We start from the raw sequence: 14,391 nt of genomic DNA on the forward strand, positions 1-14,391 counted from the left end.
ATTTTGCAAAATTAGCTCTAGGAATTTAGGCCTGAAATCAAAAGTAAAAAATTGTAAATTAATTAATCCATTTTTTATAATATTTTTACATATTAAAAGAAAAGTATGTACATTTTAAAGAACTTTTTAACGGCAAAGATTATAAAATTATTTGCATTTTCTTTATTATATAAAAAAGATACAAAATGTATGAAAAGGATTTCGGTTTGTAGGCAACCAATCATACAAGAGCACCTACTCATTTTTAGTTTTATTGAAAAACAAGCTCACCTATCTTTTTAATGAATAATTAACATCGAAGTACATATATTTGTTACAAATGGTAGTGTAAAACATAATATACAATCGTTTAATCAATATATTTACTTATTGTAATAAAATTTAAAGACGATAGAACCAACTTCCTTAAAAGGTTAAAAAGAATTTGTTGCAACGTTTCGTTTTACATAAAACACAATATCAGGCTAAAAAACCAAACATATTAAAAATACAATATAACCACAATTAATTGCTAACCTTTTTCTTGTTCAAATTCTTGCAGGTGGACAGTAAAGTATGGAATTAATCTGAATGAACTTTGAATTAATTTCAAAAAATAACAAAATTGAGACTTACAATAACTCAATGACAACTACACATGTACCCACCACCGCGTGTTGACACCAATTAAAAACATCTAAAAAAATTATAAGATCAAAAATTTTAGTAGGGATTAGTGAAACATGTTATTACCTTTGTGCAAAATGAATAAATGAAAAATTAAAAAAACAATAGTTTTGTAATAAAATTCCAAGAATTTAAACCTTTTCATTTTTTACATTAAATTTTAGAATAGTGCTTAAAATAATACAAATTGATACTTTACTTGCAATTATTAACTAAATAACCAAAACACTGACGTTACAACTAGAAAAAATTAATGTGAAAAAGGTTATATTTAATATCTTAGTCACAATAGTACTTAAAAAACAAAAAAAAACATGTTAAAAATTTGATGACTGTTATTTTCTAATGCTTTGACTTTTTCATAATACGGAATTTGTAAATTTCACTAAGTTTATCAGCATTTGATTTGGAATTAACAGCAATTTTTTTATTGTTTTGGAGGTAAGACTTTTTTGTATCTAATGCGTTCATTCATCAAGAATTTCAACACCATCAAAGTCAAATTCAGGTTTTGTTTCTTTAACATGATTAGCTAAGACTGTTAGATTAGTTTTACATTATAAATTTGATTACACGATTTACAACTAATTCGAAAAACTAATATTTTTTCCAGTTTAGAAGGTTTCTTATTTTAATTTGCTAAAGACTTGATTTAATGTTTTTTTGTTATAATAGATGACTAATTTCAGACAATCATGAATTAAACAGTGTTACAATTTTTTTCTGATCAGTGGGATATTTATTAATCTACAATATTTAAAAGAGTGAGTTTGAAGTTGAAGAAGTTATAACCGGAATTTTTACAATTTAACAAATTAAGTTGGTCATTGTTATCATTAGATAAAATTTTGTTGATTAAATTAAATGGATAATTATTAATTTATGAAATATATTTGGTGATGTTGAAATTTTCGGGAAGTAATTTTGGGTCATGAGACTTAATTTTTGCTGAAGAGGGTGATTTAAATAAAAATTTAAAATACGTAAAGAAGATGTTGGTTTAATGTGCCAATTTGTTCTAATATTATTTTCAGGATTTCTAATAACTTTTATGTTTTAAAAATATAGTAGGACGGTCGGTGGAGAGAAACAAGAGACATCAATGGTGGCTAAAGCAAGAAAATCACTTATTCCAACAACTTTAATTGTTAAGATGCATTGTTTTTATACAGTTTTAAGCCACTGTTATAATTTTTATAATAAATTATTTAATTGTTCCTGCCATCTACCTTAATTCAAAACAAAATTGAAACTTGCGCTGTTTATTTTTCTGTATTTTTTTCTATTAACATATTTGTGACCGTCTAATGTTCTTGAGATTCTTTTAACAAAGTTCTTCCGTGATTCTTATTGACGCTCGTCCATGAACCAGTTCATTTACCTTACAAGAAGTACAAATTGCATACAAAAACATGTATCGGAAAAACAAAACTCGAATGCATAAGTTACAAAAAAGCAAAATAAGCGAATAATATTGTTGCGTTTTAATGAAACGTTATAAAATGAAATAAATAAAAGAACAAAGAATAAAAAAATGCAGGCACCGTAGCCACTTCCGCGGCATTTCCATTCAAATTAATCAAGTACAAAAAAAATGACTTCACCAGTTACAGCTCAAGTTTAGGTTTAACTGTCTTACAGCTGTGGCCAAGAATTAGAGTTTTTAGTGATAAACAAAATATCAAAACGGAAATTTTGTATTTATTTTGTCAAATTTGAAAATCAAAGACAAAAGCGTCAGTCTCGGTCGGTAATTTGGCGCGCTTTGGCAAACGTCCATCCGCCATTTTCGTGATCACGTGACCAGTTACTAGTGCGTTGTGGTTTTACTGAATTATACAGGTATGGTTAACGTTGTCGTTTTCGATTGATTTAAGACCGTTAGTGAGTGCTTGTTGAGGTATGGTGTGCAATTTGGGCCCCAGCCCCCGATTTCCAGCCCTCGATCGAGTCAAATTTCTCCGAAATCGCGTAATTTCCTCGTTCTGTTTGGTTGTCATGAACTGCTTTACAAGCTCTGAAATGGCGTCCCTCCACATGGTATAAAAGCGGTCGTCGGCCACCGGGGGCTTCCATCCCGCCGTGCGCGCCCCAATTTGCCCCCAGAGCTGCTATTTTTCTCATCCGCCTCACGCGCGGCTAGCCCCCTGATGCCTCTTTGTTATTGCCGGAAAATCCAGTTATTTCGCAACGGCGGCGATATTTACTCTTCCGAAAAATATGTTACTCATTGAGTTTATTTTTTACAGATAGTTTGTAAATAGTACACTGTACATACTGTACAAATCATGAGTTCGAGCAATCGAACCACCTCTAAAGGTGGGAAAGGGTCAAAGACTGACAATAAAACACACAAATCAGATAAATCCGACACAGGTGAGTTCGGGGGGCTTTTTGGCAATGCGGGGACTAAGATGCGTGTCTCAGGGAAAGGCTCAGACAAGCAGCAAGCAAGCAGAGATAACACACATGCAAAATCAGAAGATCCTTTCATTAAGGACAAAGTGAAGAAGCTGATGGAGATGTCTCAGAGGTCTGAAGAGGAGGTTTGTCTTGCTCTACATGATTGCGACTATGATGAAAACGCGGCCATGAACATGCTTTTGGAAAATATGGGGCAAGTGAGTATTGTTTTAGTTTACTGCTCTTAAACTGATTCTTTTCGTAAATCGTGTAGTAAATAAATTAAAAAAAAGTTTTGTAGTCGCCCTACTCAAGCAGTTTATAGCGTTTCACAGAATTCACGTCTTTTCTGCCATTGTTTTGCTGGTGTCGCTAGTTGCTGTCAAAAACTCAAAACAAAACATTATTAAATCATTAAACAATAGGATATCTGATAAGCATAAGTAAACAACGTATTCTTCGATTTTATTGTATTGTTTTATTTAATAGTGAACTACGTAAAACTACTATCCTATCGTGTAAACTGGTAATAAGTAACGGATACTTATGGGAATTCTAGAAATTCTATTTTTTGTTAAATGTATATTTAAAACGTAAAATGTTATCTTAAACTTACTGAAATTAGAGAAAAAGGGAAAGACAGAGTGATAAAATATAAGTAGAATGTGAAATGAGAGTGGTTTATGTTTGAGGTTGCATTTTTTGGTTTTAATTTAGTAATAAAACTTCTCACACAGTTGTAACCTTAACTCGTATTATAATAATTATATGTTACATTTTTGAAAAAATAACCATTAAAATTTGGTTATTGTTAATAACTAAAAATTGTTTATTTACTATTCCGGAAATTACATCAATTTGTCATGGTCAAGGCTAAACGACGTGGCATCAACATTTAATGACAATAATTTTTTTCTTCTACTTTTTAATGGGATGTATTTGTAATACCATGGAGGAACAAAACGTTAGTTTTATTTTTTGTGACAGTAGCGAATAAAAAAATCTTAACTGGTTTCTTCCCATGGTCGTCTGGTTCCGTTTTTTAATAAGTATGTATTTTCCTTTCGTTTTTAATTTGGTGTTCGCGTAATAAGAAGTCTGGTTTTGTGTTATCAGGGTGAGTGGGAGACTAGAGTTAAGAAGAAAAAGAACCGCCAAGCGTCCGCCAGCAAGCAGGAAAAGATAGAGGAGTCTGCGGGCGGCGACGATTGGAACGACGTCCCATCTGCCGGCGGGGGCGGCGGTGCCGGCAACGGCAACGAGAAGGACAAACCGCGGAACAAGAGCGGTCCGCCTCGTCTCCACGGCCGACATAATGACAGCCGCGGGTGGCGTGGCCGAGAGAAACAAGAAAACGAGCGTAACCTCGAAGAGGGCGGCGGTGGCGGTCGTGATTTCCACCGCGATCGTCGCGGCAGACCTGGGGGATCGACGCGTGGTCCTGGAGGCGGTCGAGGAAGGGGCGGCGGACGCGCTGGAGGCAGATATCCGCCGAGGGGAAGTCGGAGCAACGCCTATAACAAACCCATCGACACCTGGGATAACTCCAACACGTGGGATAACAGCACGGTGGCCGCAACGAACCACACGGGTAAGATAAGGCGATAGCCGAGGAATCTTCTTCAATAGAAATTTTGATTTATTTTTCTTCGGCGTCTCATCAGGATAATCAATTAATGTATTTTTTTTAAATGAAATATTTTGCTTCTTCGGGAGGAAATAACCTACTTATATGGAATATTTGGATAGTGAAAAACATGATTTTTTTGAAAAAATTATTTTATGTATAACTTTGAATGAAAGTCTATTCTCTGCTTTAGATCATTCGTTTCTTATAATTTATAATTCTTATAAAAAGGTAAGGAAGATTAGGTGTGTTTCTTGCTTGAAATTACGTTACTGTACAATTAGTTTTTTTTAATAAATGCATACTTATCAATCTCATCATACATTCAAAAAGAATTTTTGGTGAAATATTTTAAATTTTCTTTGCAAAACAATTTTTAATCAATTTTCGTTCCTAGAGATATCAAAGTTTTCAGGAATTTGATTACGAAATGCATAATTCAATTTTTATGAGGAAAACGATGGGGAATTTACGTTTAATGTATTTACACTAGTGAATGAAACAGATAATTGGTATCTATAACTCGCTAATATGAATTTTTTTGCTATTATGCGGCGTTGAAAAAGTTCCTTTAAATAATTGAAATATATTTTTTATAATAGCCATAGATTAGATACTAACACCTCGCATCACCTAAAATTATTTACAAAAGATGCACAGTTTCAAAAATGAGCTACAATATAAATTTATTTTTTTGTTTTAATGGAAATTTTATTGCATTTTTGACATAGCTTTGTATACTTGTACTGGTCGAATCTGCTTAGTTTTTGAAAGAATTTGTTTTTTTAGAAGAAAACACGTCTTTTTAAAAAAAATATTACAGAAAAACCAAGAGTCGGATCTTCTCCAGTTAATAAGGAAAAGTTCAAACTGAAATGTTTACCAATTATTTAAGCTCATTTTTGGAATGTAAAATATTAAAAAAAAAATTACAACTTGAATAAATCAAAAAAGTTAAATAGAACACACATTTTTTTTACTTGGTCTCAAATATTATTATATTGTTAATCTAAAAATCTAATGTGCATAATGACTTTATTTATTTATAAATATTTATTTGACTTCAAAAGTTAATTTCAGCTTCAAGCCACATTGTCTATGAATATTGTTGTTACCATATAGTAAACCATACCATAACCAGAATAGCACTACCACGGAACATTTGTTGTCGATTTTATACAGGAATTGAAAGATTTGCTGTAAATGTTAAAATTTTGGTTATTTCAGTGTTATAAATGACGAATAATGGTCCAAAGTAATATTAAAGTTAAAATAAAAGTAAAAATTAAAGTAAAATAGCTCTAATTTGGAATTTTTACGAAAATTCGGTTTATAAGCAGTTTTTATAAGCTAAAAATTTCACTTTTTTACTACTGAAACAACTACAGTTAATAATTCTATTAATGTTTTTTGGGCAATCATAAGAGACACTTAACTATTTATGTTTTTAGAGAGACAATTTAAAAGTTTTTTATATGCAACTTGTAACAAACTTCTTTATTTTTTATGTTCTTGATTGCAAAGCTAAAAAAATATGAGTAAAAAAAATTCAATTACTTCAAAAACTAAGCAAAATCGACCAATAACTAAAACCAAAACATCAGTGTTTAAAAATGCAATGAAATATAGGTGTTCTATTAAAAAAAAATTCGTAGCTAATTTCCAAAGCAGCATATATAATTTAGGGCATATACGGTTTCTGTAAGGATTATTTTTTTAACATTTAAAGGTCAATAATGAGCTTTTTCAATACGAATTTAAGCTAAGAATTCTGGATTCTCTGGCGAATGAGTTTCCGTCGCCTCTTTGCGAAATTTACTGATGTGCTCACATTTATTGCTTAATTTATCGTCTCATTTGTGTTGTTATTTTCAGAAAATTGGGATGATTTTCCCGGCACCGACGAGTGGACGACGGAGGAGTACACCGGCAGCCTGGCTGATACGAAAGTGTTCACGCCGAGCGTAGCGCCGCCTATCGATGCGATCAACGAAGCGTCGTCGAACATCGGTTTGTCGATGGACAACGCGGTCATTAATACCGGCCAACAACTCGGTCAAAATCTTCAAGCCGGCGCCGGTCAGTTGCCTTCGCAGAGTCCCGTCCAAATTGGAGGGACGTTGAATGCCGCACAGACGCAGTACCTCAATCAACTCACTCAGCAAAACAGCGAAAACTTAAAGCAGTACGGCAGTGCTCATACTTATCACGCTCAAAATTCGAGTCAGGTATACAATACGGGAGCGAACACGACAGCGAATCAGACCTACGCGAGCAATCAACAGTACGTCAGTTCGCCGAGCGGTTACGTGAACAGTTCGTATCAGACGGGAAATAATAACTATAATGCGGCAGAACAGCAGGCGACGCAACAGCCGGTGAGGACGAAGACGCAGAGGGCTAGGGTGCCACCACCGTCCAAGGTTTGTAATCATTGAAATTAGGGAAAACTGATATAATTTATCACAATGATGAGACTTGATGACGAGACTGAGGCTTCGAAAAGGGCGATTTCTCTCGATTTCCGATAAGTTTTTTATCGATTTCTTTGAGGTTTTGTCACTTTTCGTTGTGCTTTGATTAATCGGCAGCCTGATTAAAAAAAGCATTTACTGGTTTGTAGTTTGGTTGTGGTTTGTTATAAATTAGTTTTTGGTGATTGCAGATTCCTGCGAGTGCGGTGGAGATGCCGGGAGATCTGAACAGTAGCATCGGCTACTTGGACGTCCAGTTTGGTGCGATGGACTTCATGTCGGACACTAATTCGTTTGATAGCGTTAACGATAACAAATACGGTTCTTCCAACCCTTCTGGTTTGGATAATACGGCCGTGACGTCGACTGGTAACATGGATCTCAATACAAATCAAAATTCCACTCTCGACGCATATTCACCCAAATCTAATACACAAAGCAGTATTAGCTCGGCGTTAACGCAGAGCGTAAGTTGAAAAATCGATCTCTGTTAATTATTTATTTTTAAATTTGTGTCCAGCTGACGGAAAGCATTCCACAGACAAGTGAACATTTAACAAACGCTTACAATACGGCTCCGAGAAGTTCGACAACGGGCAGCACGGCAACGCCATCTGTCACACCCTCGGGCCTTGACATCGGGAAACAAAGCGAAAGTCACACGTACTCGCAGCAGTCGACGTATAATTCCTACCAGCAGAAAACCAACACGTATAACGCGTCGACGTATAGCGGCACGCAGGTAAACATTGTTTTATTACAAATTTTTTGTACTTATTTATTTCTATGATGAAACGATGACGAGACTGAAGGGTCTTTCATACGACTTTGTTTTCTTTAAACCGTTAAGTTTTTTATCGGTTTATTGGGACTTGTTGCGGAAATTCCCGATAAGAGTGATTTAAGGCAATCTGATCCTTTGTGTCCAGAAAAGTTACCATAAGTGTGTGTCACGAGTTACATAGGTGTTTTTTTTCCAGACTTCCAATTCGTACGTTTCGAATCAAGCTAACAGTAATTACGCGAACAGTCAAGCGGCTCCCTACAACACTCCTTATCAGAATGCTTATTCGTCGGCGGCTTCTTATCAGTCGAACACGAACGCTGGTGCTTTCCCATCGATAAGTCAGGCAAATTCGTATCCCTCGAATAATCAGTCTTATCAACAGAATTCCAGTCAGTCCGTTTATGGTGCTAATACCGGTTGGTATCCCTAGTTTATAATATATTTTTTCTGATTTTTGTTTTGCGAAGGTTTGAGCAACAGCTCAAATTTGGGTAACACAACGACGAGTCAGTACAACAGCTACAGTTCGGCAAGCAACCACAAATTGAGCAAGGACAGTTACGACAGCACTTCGAACGCTGTCAGCAACACTCAAACGACGACGTCGAGCAATGTAACATCGACGACGGCGCTGTCGTTGTCTCAGAGCACCGTTTCGGTTACGAAATCAACGACAACGTTAGGTGAGTCTAGGCATTTTTTTTCTGTTTTTCGGTTGTAGGAATGATTGTGATTGATTTATTATAGCGGCAAAGAATTCGAGTAGTGTTGTTTCAAATATACCTCCAGGTGTGGCGCCGGTGATGAGTACGCCGTATATCATGGGACAAGTACCGTATTTCCAACCGCCCGTTTACTCGTATGAAGAAGTACAAATGTTGCAACAGAGGATGCCACATATGGTGTGTATTTGGCTTCTTTTTGATTAATCAAGCATGTGTTTGCACTGTGTGGGAATAGAGGCTTAAATTTTGTGTGGAAGTGATCAAATGACACAGGGACGGGTTTTGAGGGAAAGGAATTTATTCTCTGGTGAACTATTTATTTTATGTAAAGGGTTATTTTGCTTTGTTTACTTATTTTATTAAGCTAGGGTTTAAACTTTTGTGAAGTTTATTATTTTTTTTTGTGTAAATTAAGAATGTTCTGATTTTTTTTGTTGTAACAGTTTTTAATGCGATTAATAGAAAAATAAATAATTTTTTTGGCTAATAAGTTAATTGGCTGAATTGTAATATTTTTCTGTAAGTGCTATATTTTTCACTGGTTTGTGTCTTACTGATACATTGTACTTATTTTTGTGACTTAATTATTGTATATATAAACATAGCCAGAGCTGTAACGATAGCCGGCTGTTTTACGTTCATACTGTTATAATTTGTGTGTTTATTTTATGTTGTTCTCCCGAAATTGTAAAATTTGGGTCAGCTTCTCTTTTGGGCTTTGTGTTATTAATTTTCTCCCTCACCTAATACACCCGATTCTCATTGTCTGTTGTGTCAAGGGTGTGACTGGCTTCCGCTTACCTCGTTGCCGCAATTGTTAAGTGGTTGCGGCGGCGTCACGTCAATGTGCGTGTGTATAAACTTCTTCTCACTCATTGGCATCAAAATGACTCACCCGTTTTTTATGTACATATAATCTGCTGAAATTAATGATTTAACAGTGGTCCAAGCTAATTCTGTTGCTTTAGTCCCTTTGAGAAAGTGGCCGAGCTTGCTAATCCGTTATATTTTATTATAAAATTGGGCAAGTCGTTTTGATAGAGTGACAAGTTCGTTTATGTATTCAGACGACTCCCTACTATGACATGAGTTACCAGACTCCGACGACGTTGGCCGCTGTTAGAGATGGCGCTTTGGGCAACGTAGGTTATTCGATGTCTTCAGACGGGAGGTTTACGCGAGGTGACAACAACGCTTCGCCGGTACCTTCGACTCTCTCGCAGCAGACCACTTCCTTGACGCAGGGACATCAAGCGCAGCCGATTCTCGCTGGGACCGGACATCCCTATTTTTTCACCGCCTTGAATACCTTCCCCAATTACCAGTTCGGCATGTACACGGTAAAATTTTAAATTATCTTTTGTAAATTTAATAATTGAGGACATGTAGCAACTTCCGGCTGCGACGAACGCGCATGGCTCGAGCAACAGCACCCAGTATCCGAAACCGGCGACGTACGGTTCCGGCTACGGCAGTTATGACACGTTGAGTCAAACGCAAGACTACAACAAGACCGGTTACGTCGGGAACAACCAGGGACAGAAAGGGGGCGGTGTTAATGCGACTTCTACCGGTTCGAGTGGAAATGATTTGTCAATGTACGGGAAATCACACGCAGCTCTAGGCAAAGTTAATGTAAGTTTTTTATTCAGCCCTAAACAAAAACGTCGTAACTACTTTTAATAATAATAATAATAAAATTTTTGAGTTATTTCATGTTTCTATCGCACCTTTATTTATGCTTGGAGTATGAAATTTAGAATTTTGCACTATTTATTTGTAAAAATGATATTGACATTTATGGATATCTCTTTAGAGCGCTGAACAGAATTTCTATGTATGACAATTGTAATAAAAAAATCGTCAAGTTACTAATCAAAAAAGTCGTAACTACAAAAAAAAATTATTAAAGCAAATTGAATAATTAAAAGCTACGTATTAGAATAATAAATGAACGAAAAAAGCAATATAAAAGAACAACCAATGCTTCTAAATAAAGGATACAGGTATTTTTTTATTTATGTATGTTCTTTTTCAGTTAAAAGGTTTATCTTAACAATTGTTATTAACTTTTACTTATGGTCAAAGCTCAAATGTTGGTCAAATAACATTTCCAAAGCTGACAAAATTTTATTGGTTTCATATTTTTGTTAAAATAAGGTATGTATGTGTTACTTCACAGAACAGAAAATGCTCTTCTTAAAAAAATTAAATTTAATTCATCTTGCCCTATAAAAAAATAATTTTGCCTTGTTTCCCCAGAACAAATGGGAGATAGAAATTTTGTAAACATCTGAGACGATAGAATTTAAATGGTAAATTTAATACAAAATTTCATTTAGTTTTGATGAATAATTTATATAATATTTAGCTTTTTAAAAGTAATAATATCTAATAATTATAATAATGAATATTTAAGCAAATAGTCATTTCTTATTTTATTTTTGGAGCAAATTTTAAAAAAAAATTAAACTATGGTCTGGTAATATACAGGATATCTCAGAATTAGCGAATTTCGAGTTTAGAGTATTGTAGAGAATTAGTAGTCGAAAAAAAATCGGGAATTCCTTACAAAGATACATCGGTCTGAAAATTACTCTTTAAATTGCGTTTTCTTCAAATGCAGGTAAAAAATTTTCAGTGTTTTTGGTTATTTATGTTGTAGATGATTATGGCGAATAATAATGTAAAACATTTTTTTTACTTCAAAATAAAGGTAATTTTTTGAGAAATTGTTTTACATTATTATTCTCCATACTCATACACAACTTTATGTTTCGTTTTTTATTTTTTGTTATTTATTAACTAACAAAAACGAAGAAAACGAAATTCAAAGTGCACCTGAAGTACATCTTCAAACCAATATATCTTTATGGGAATGTTCCGAACCTTTATTTTGTTTCTATATTTGAACTACTGTATTTTTAATTGTCCGTTGTGGAGAAGTGTCCACTAATGGGAGGTGGGAAATTTTAATTACAAATTTGTCTGTTATGGAGACGTGTCCGTTATTCGGAGGTTTAACTGTACTCTTATGTTCAGTTTAAAAAAATCATATCAATGAATTACTAGATTTCTCAGATCTGTATTATGTGAAAGAGTTTGTTTCGCTGAACATAACAAAAAATACTATTAGAATCCTACGTTCAGTTTTAAAAAGTTCATGTCAATGCATTACAAACAGTTCTATAGAATTGCCAATGTTTAGCAAAATAAAATCTTCACTGTAATTGGTTGATCTCAAAGAAAGGGTCCATTTTTAAAGGAAATAAATGAAGAAACTTTAAGACTTCCCTTTCATATATAGTTTATTTGCGCTTTCGGAATTAATCCATCTTCATGTATAAAGTCAATCAAAATATAAACAGAAATTGATTAAAAAAAATTAAATACGCTCCAAATAGTTATTTGTCATTTGTTTTCAATACCGAGGAACCCTTCATTTGTTTTCTTTTAATATCTTGCTTGGCTTTGTACCTGAAGATGGATTAATTCCGAAAGCGCTAATGCAAATAAACTGCATTTATATTTGAATGGGAAGACTTCGAGTTTCTTCATTTTTTTCCTTTATATTTTTAAATGTTTTTAATTTTTCTTGTTTTTTTCAAGAATATACCATTCGGTTTGTTTTGCTTCTTAAAATGTACTTCCTACACATTAAGATTGTATTATAATGGATTAAACAAAATTTGTGTTCTTTATTAGGTTTCTGAAATATAATAAAGGCTTATGCAATTTTTGAAATACGACTTTTTTGTTAAGTAATTTTGTAGAAATCTTACTACGCTTTTTTCCTTGTTAAAATTTTAATAACGCCTTCAAAGAGCGTAGAAAAATAACTGTTAATGTGTTTTAGATATAAATTTGCATGTTATTTGAAATAAAGAATTTATTATTGTTTAATTCTGCTTTAGTCGTACGACAAACAGGGATTCCATTCCGGGACGCCACCGCCGTTTGCAGGGACTTTACACGGTCAGAATGCAGGCTTGGCTCCCAGTGGAACTGGTTACGGACCACAAGTCTATATACCGACAATGACACCGCATCAGCAGCAACTATCAACTCAGTTGATGCATCAGCCGTTACATCAGGTAATTTTTAGTTTGAGTGTGGTTTTTGATATACGACCTCGAAAAAAGTTTTATTATAGCCACAGCGTGGTTCAAAATAACTTCAATTAGCAGTGTTTGTACCACGATGTACCTGCGAGAAATAAATTTGTAATTCTCGGTGTTTAAAGTGACTTCCGACGTTTCTGCATGCTCTTTGGCGACACTTGGCTTTTTTCGGTCACAAACAGCATGACCCACAAACTTGTTTCGTTGACTTAGTATTATTTTGCTTGTAGATGGATGTCAGGCACCAAGGCCGACGCGTGGTAAGTCATTTCGGGACACACCATGCCTAAGTTTTGTGTTTGTGCGTTGCTGTTTGTTGAGCTGGCTTGTTATTTTTATTCATAACCCGTAGTGAAAGCGCTAACAAGTCATTTTGCTTGGTTTTGTGGATTTTTCGGGAGTTTTCCGCATTGGTAATTGTGGTTTTGTCGGCAGGATTCTGGAAACAATAGTGGAAACCGGTCACAATCCTCCAATCCGGCCAAAGGGGGCGCAAAACAGCCGTACCAAACCTCTTACTGGAACCAAGCCTAAGACGGATTCGGACACTCATTGCTTTGCCCCGCCCGAAATCGTTTCCAATAGTTATAATTAGCTTTTAATTGTATTTTATAGAGCGTATCAGCGTCATAAATTATTACCCTGTATTTATTCAGTCTTCGGTTTATCGGAGGCGTCTTTATGATTTTTATGTGAAATAAATGACTTGTGCGAGATGGTTCTTTTTAACATTATACATCCACAGATTTGAGTTTATTTTGGTGTGCGTAGCGTGCAATTTAAGTGCAATTTTTTGTATTGGTACGACTGTGGATGAGTTTTTCTTGTTTTGGCCAGTGGTTGTCGCAAAAAATAAACGCTTATGTACTTTAAACTTTGTAATTAATTTAATCTCAAGTCTGTATTATATTTTTTATAATGGATTAGTTTTGATTTTTTTATGTTAAGTAATCGTGTTTTGTTTCATTTTTCGAGGCGAGTTGGTGAGCAGTGACGCTGAAAGAATTTCGAAGTCAATTTTTCAAGTTTCTCGGTTTTTATAAATGGACATGGATTAAAAAATGTAAATACAGCTTTAGAGTTACAAAGGAATTTTCGTACTGATCACACATGCTCTGTACCTAGTTCTGCCTGTGCATTGTGCAGTAGTTTAGAAAAATTCTTCTAGATAATTTGACGTATGATGCGCAGTCGTTTCGACTGACTCGGCTTGGGTCTCTCCAATCTTCTTGAAACTTGTAAGACGGTACGTTAAGGATCGCTTTGTTTCAAACAAGAGACTAGTGAGGCGCCTGAGTTTTAATCTACAATGTTTAGGTAGATTTATTAACTAAATTATCTTGTGTATCTATATGCTACTTGTATAAAATAATCACTTATAATTATGTAGACACTGTATATGTGTAGTTTTGTTTTTTGTATTTGCTAATTACGATATAGAAAATACACATGGATAAACCTTGACACACCTACTGTGTATCGTTTATTATTATATTTTGTATTTACATTTTGTAGATTCATAAAAGAGGTATGAATGTTCAAAAAGAATAAAACTTAATAAAATTGACACGTTATGTTATTTTTATTT

The 14,391-nt window shown here is 34.4% G+C and overlaps 1 protein-coding gene and 1 long non-coding RNA gene across 8 annotated transcripts; one reads left to right on the top strand and one right to left on the bottom strand.

The window, feature by feature from the left end:
* Nucleotides 1–243: 243 nt before the first annotated feature.
* On the bottom strand, nucleotides 244–782 carry LOC107398240 (uncharacterized). Its single transcript, XR_001575146.2, has 3 exons — nucleotides 616–782; nucleotides 517–566; nucleotides 244–464 (listed from the first exon to the last, which is right to left on the bottom strand). It is a non-coding gene; the product is annotated as an uncharacterized LOC107398240 (long non-coding RNA).
* Nucleotides 783–2,380: 1,598 nt separating this feature from the next.
* On the top strand, nucleotides 2,381–14,370 carry lig (lingerer). 7 transcript variants are annotated; one of them, XM_008197396.3, is made up of 15 exons: nucleotides 2,381–2,508; nucleotides 2,916–3,042; nucleotides 3,094–3,287; nucleotides 4,186–4,660; nucleotides 6,572–7,119; nucleotides 7,362–7,637; nucleotides 7,691–7,912; nucleotides 8,151–8,373; nucleotides 8,425–8,640; nucleotides 8,705–8,859; nucleotides 9,750–10,022; nucleotides 10,072–10,317; nucleotides 12,597–12,776; nucleotides 13,034–13,063; nucleotides 13,239–14,370. In XM_008197396.3, exons 2-15 carry the CDS (start codon nucleotides 2,955–2,957, stop codon nucleotides 13,335–13,337), a joined length of 3,225 nt encoding a protein of 1,074 aa, XP_008195618.2. In that variant the 5' UTR covers nucleotides 2,381–2,508; nucleotides 2,916–2,954; the 3' UTR covers nucleotides 13,338–14,370. The 7 variants fall into 7 exon arrangements, with proteins under 7 accessions (XP_008195618.2, XP_008195621.2, XP_008195622.2 ...); XM_008197399.3 differs by having other exon boundaries at nucleotides 9,780–10,022; XM_008197400.3 differs by having other exon boundaries at nucleotides 8,747–8,859.
* The last annotated feature ends 21 nt before the right edge of the window (nucleotides 14,371–14,391 follow it).

This window comes from Tribolium castaneum, chromosome 3 (genome assembly GCF_031307605.1).
Source record: "Tribolium castaneum strain GA2 chromosome 3, icTriCast1.1, whole genome shotgun sequence".
NCBI lineage: Eukaryota > Metazoa > Arthropoda > Insecta > Coleoptera > Tenebrionidae > Tribolium > Tribolium castaneum.

Coding starts and splice junctions, on each gene's coding strand:
- lig (XM_008197396.3), top strand. CDS start 2,955: ATGAGTTCGAGCAATCGAACCACCTCTAAAGGTGGGAAAGGGTCAAAG. Junction 8,641..8,704: donor GAAATCAACGACAACGTTAG/GTGAGTCTAGGC, acceptor GATTTATTATAG/CGGCAAAGAATTCGAGTAGT. Junction 12,777..13,033: donor TGCATCAGCCGTTACATCAG/GTAATTTTTAGT, acceptor TTTTGCTTGTAG/ATGGATGTCAGGCACCAAGG.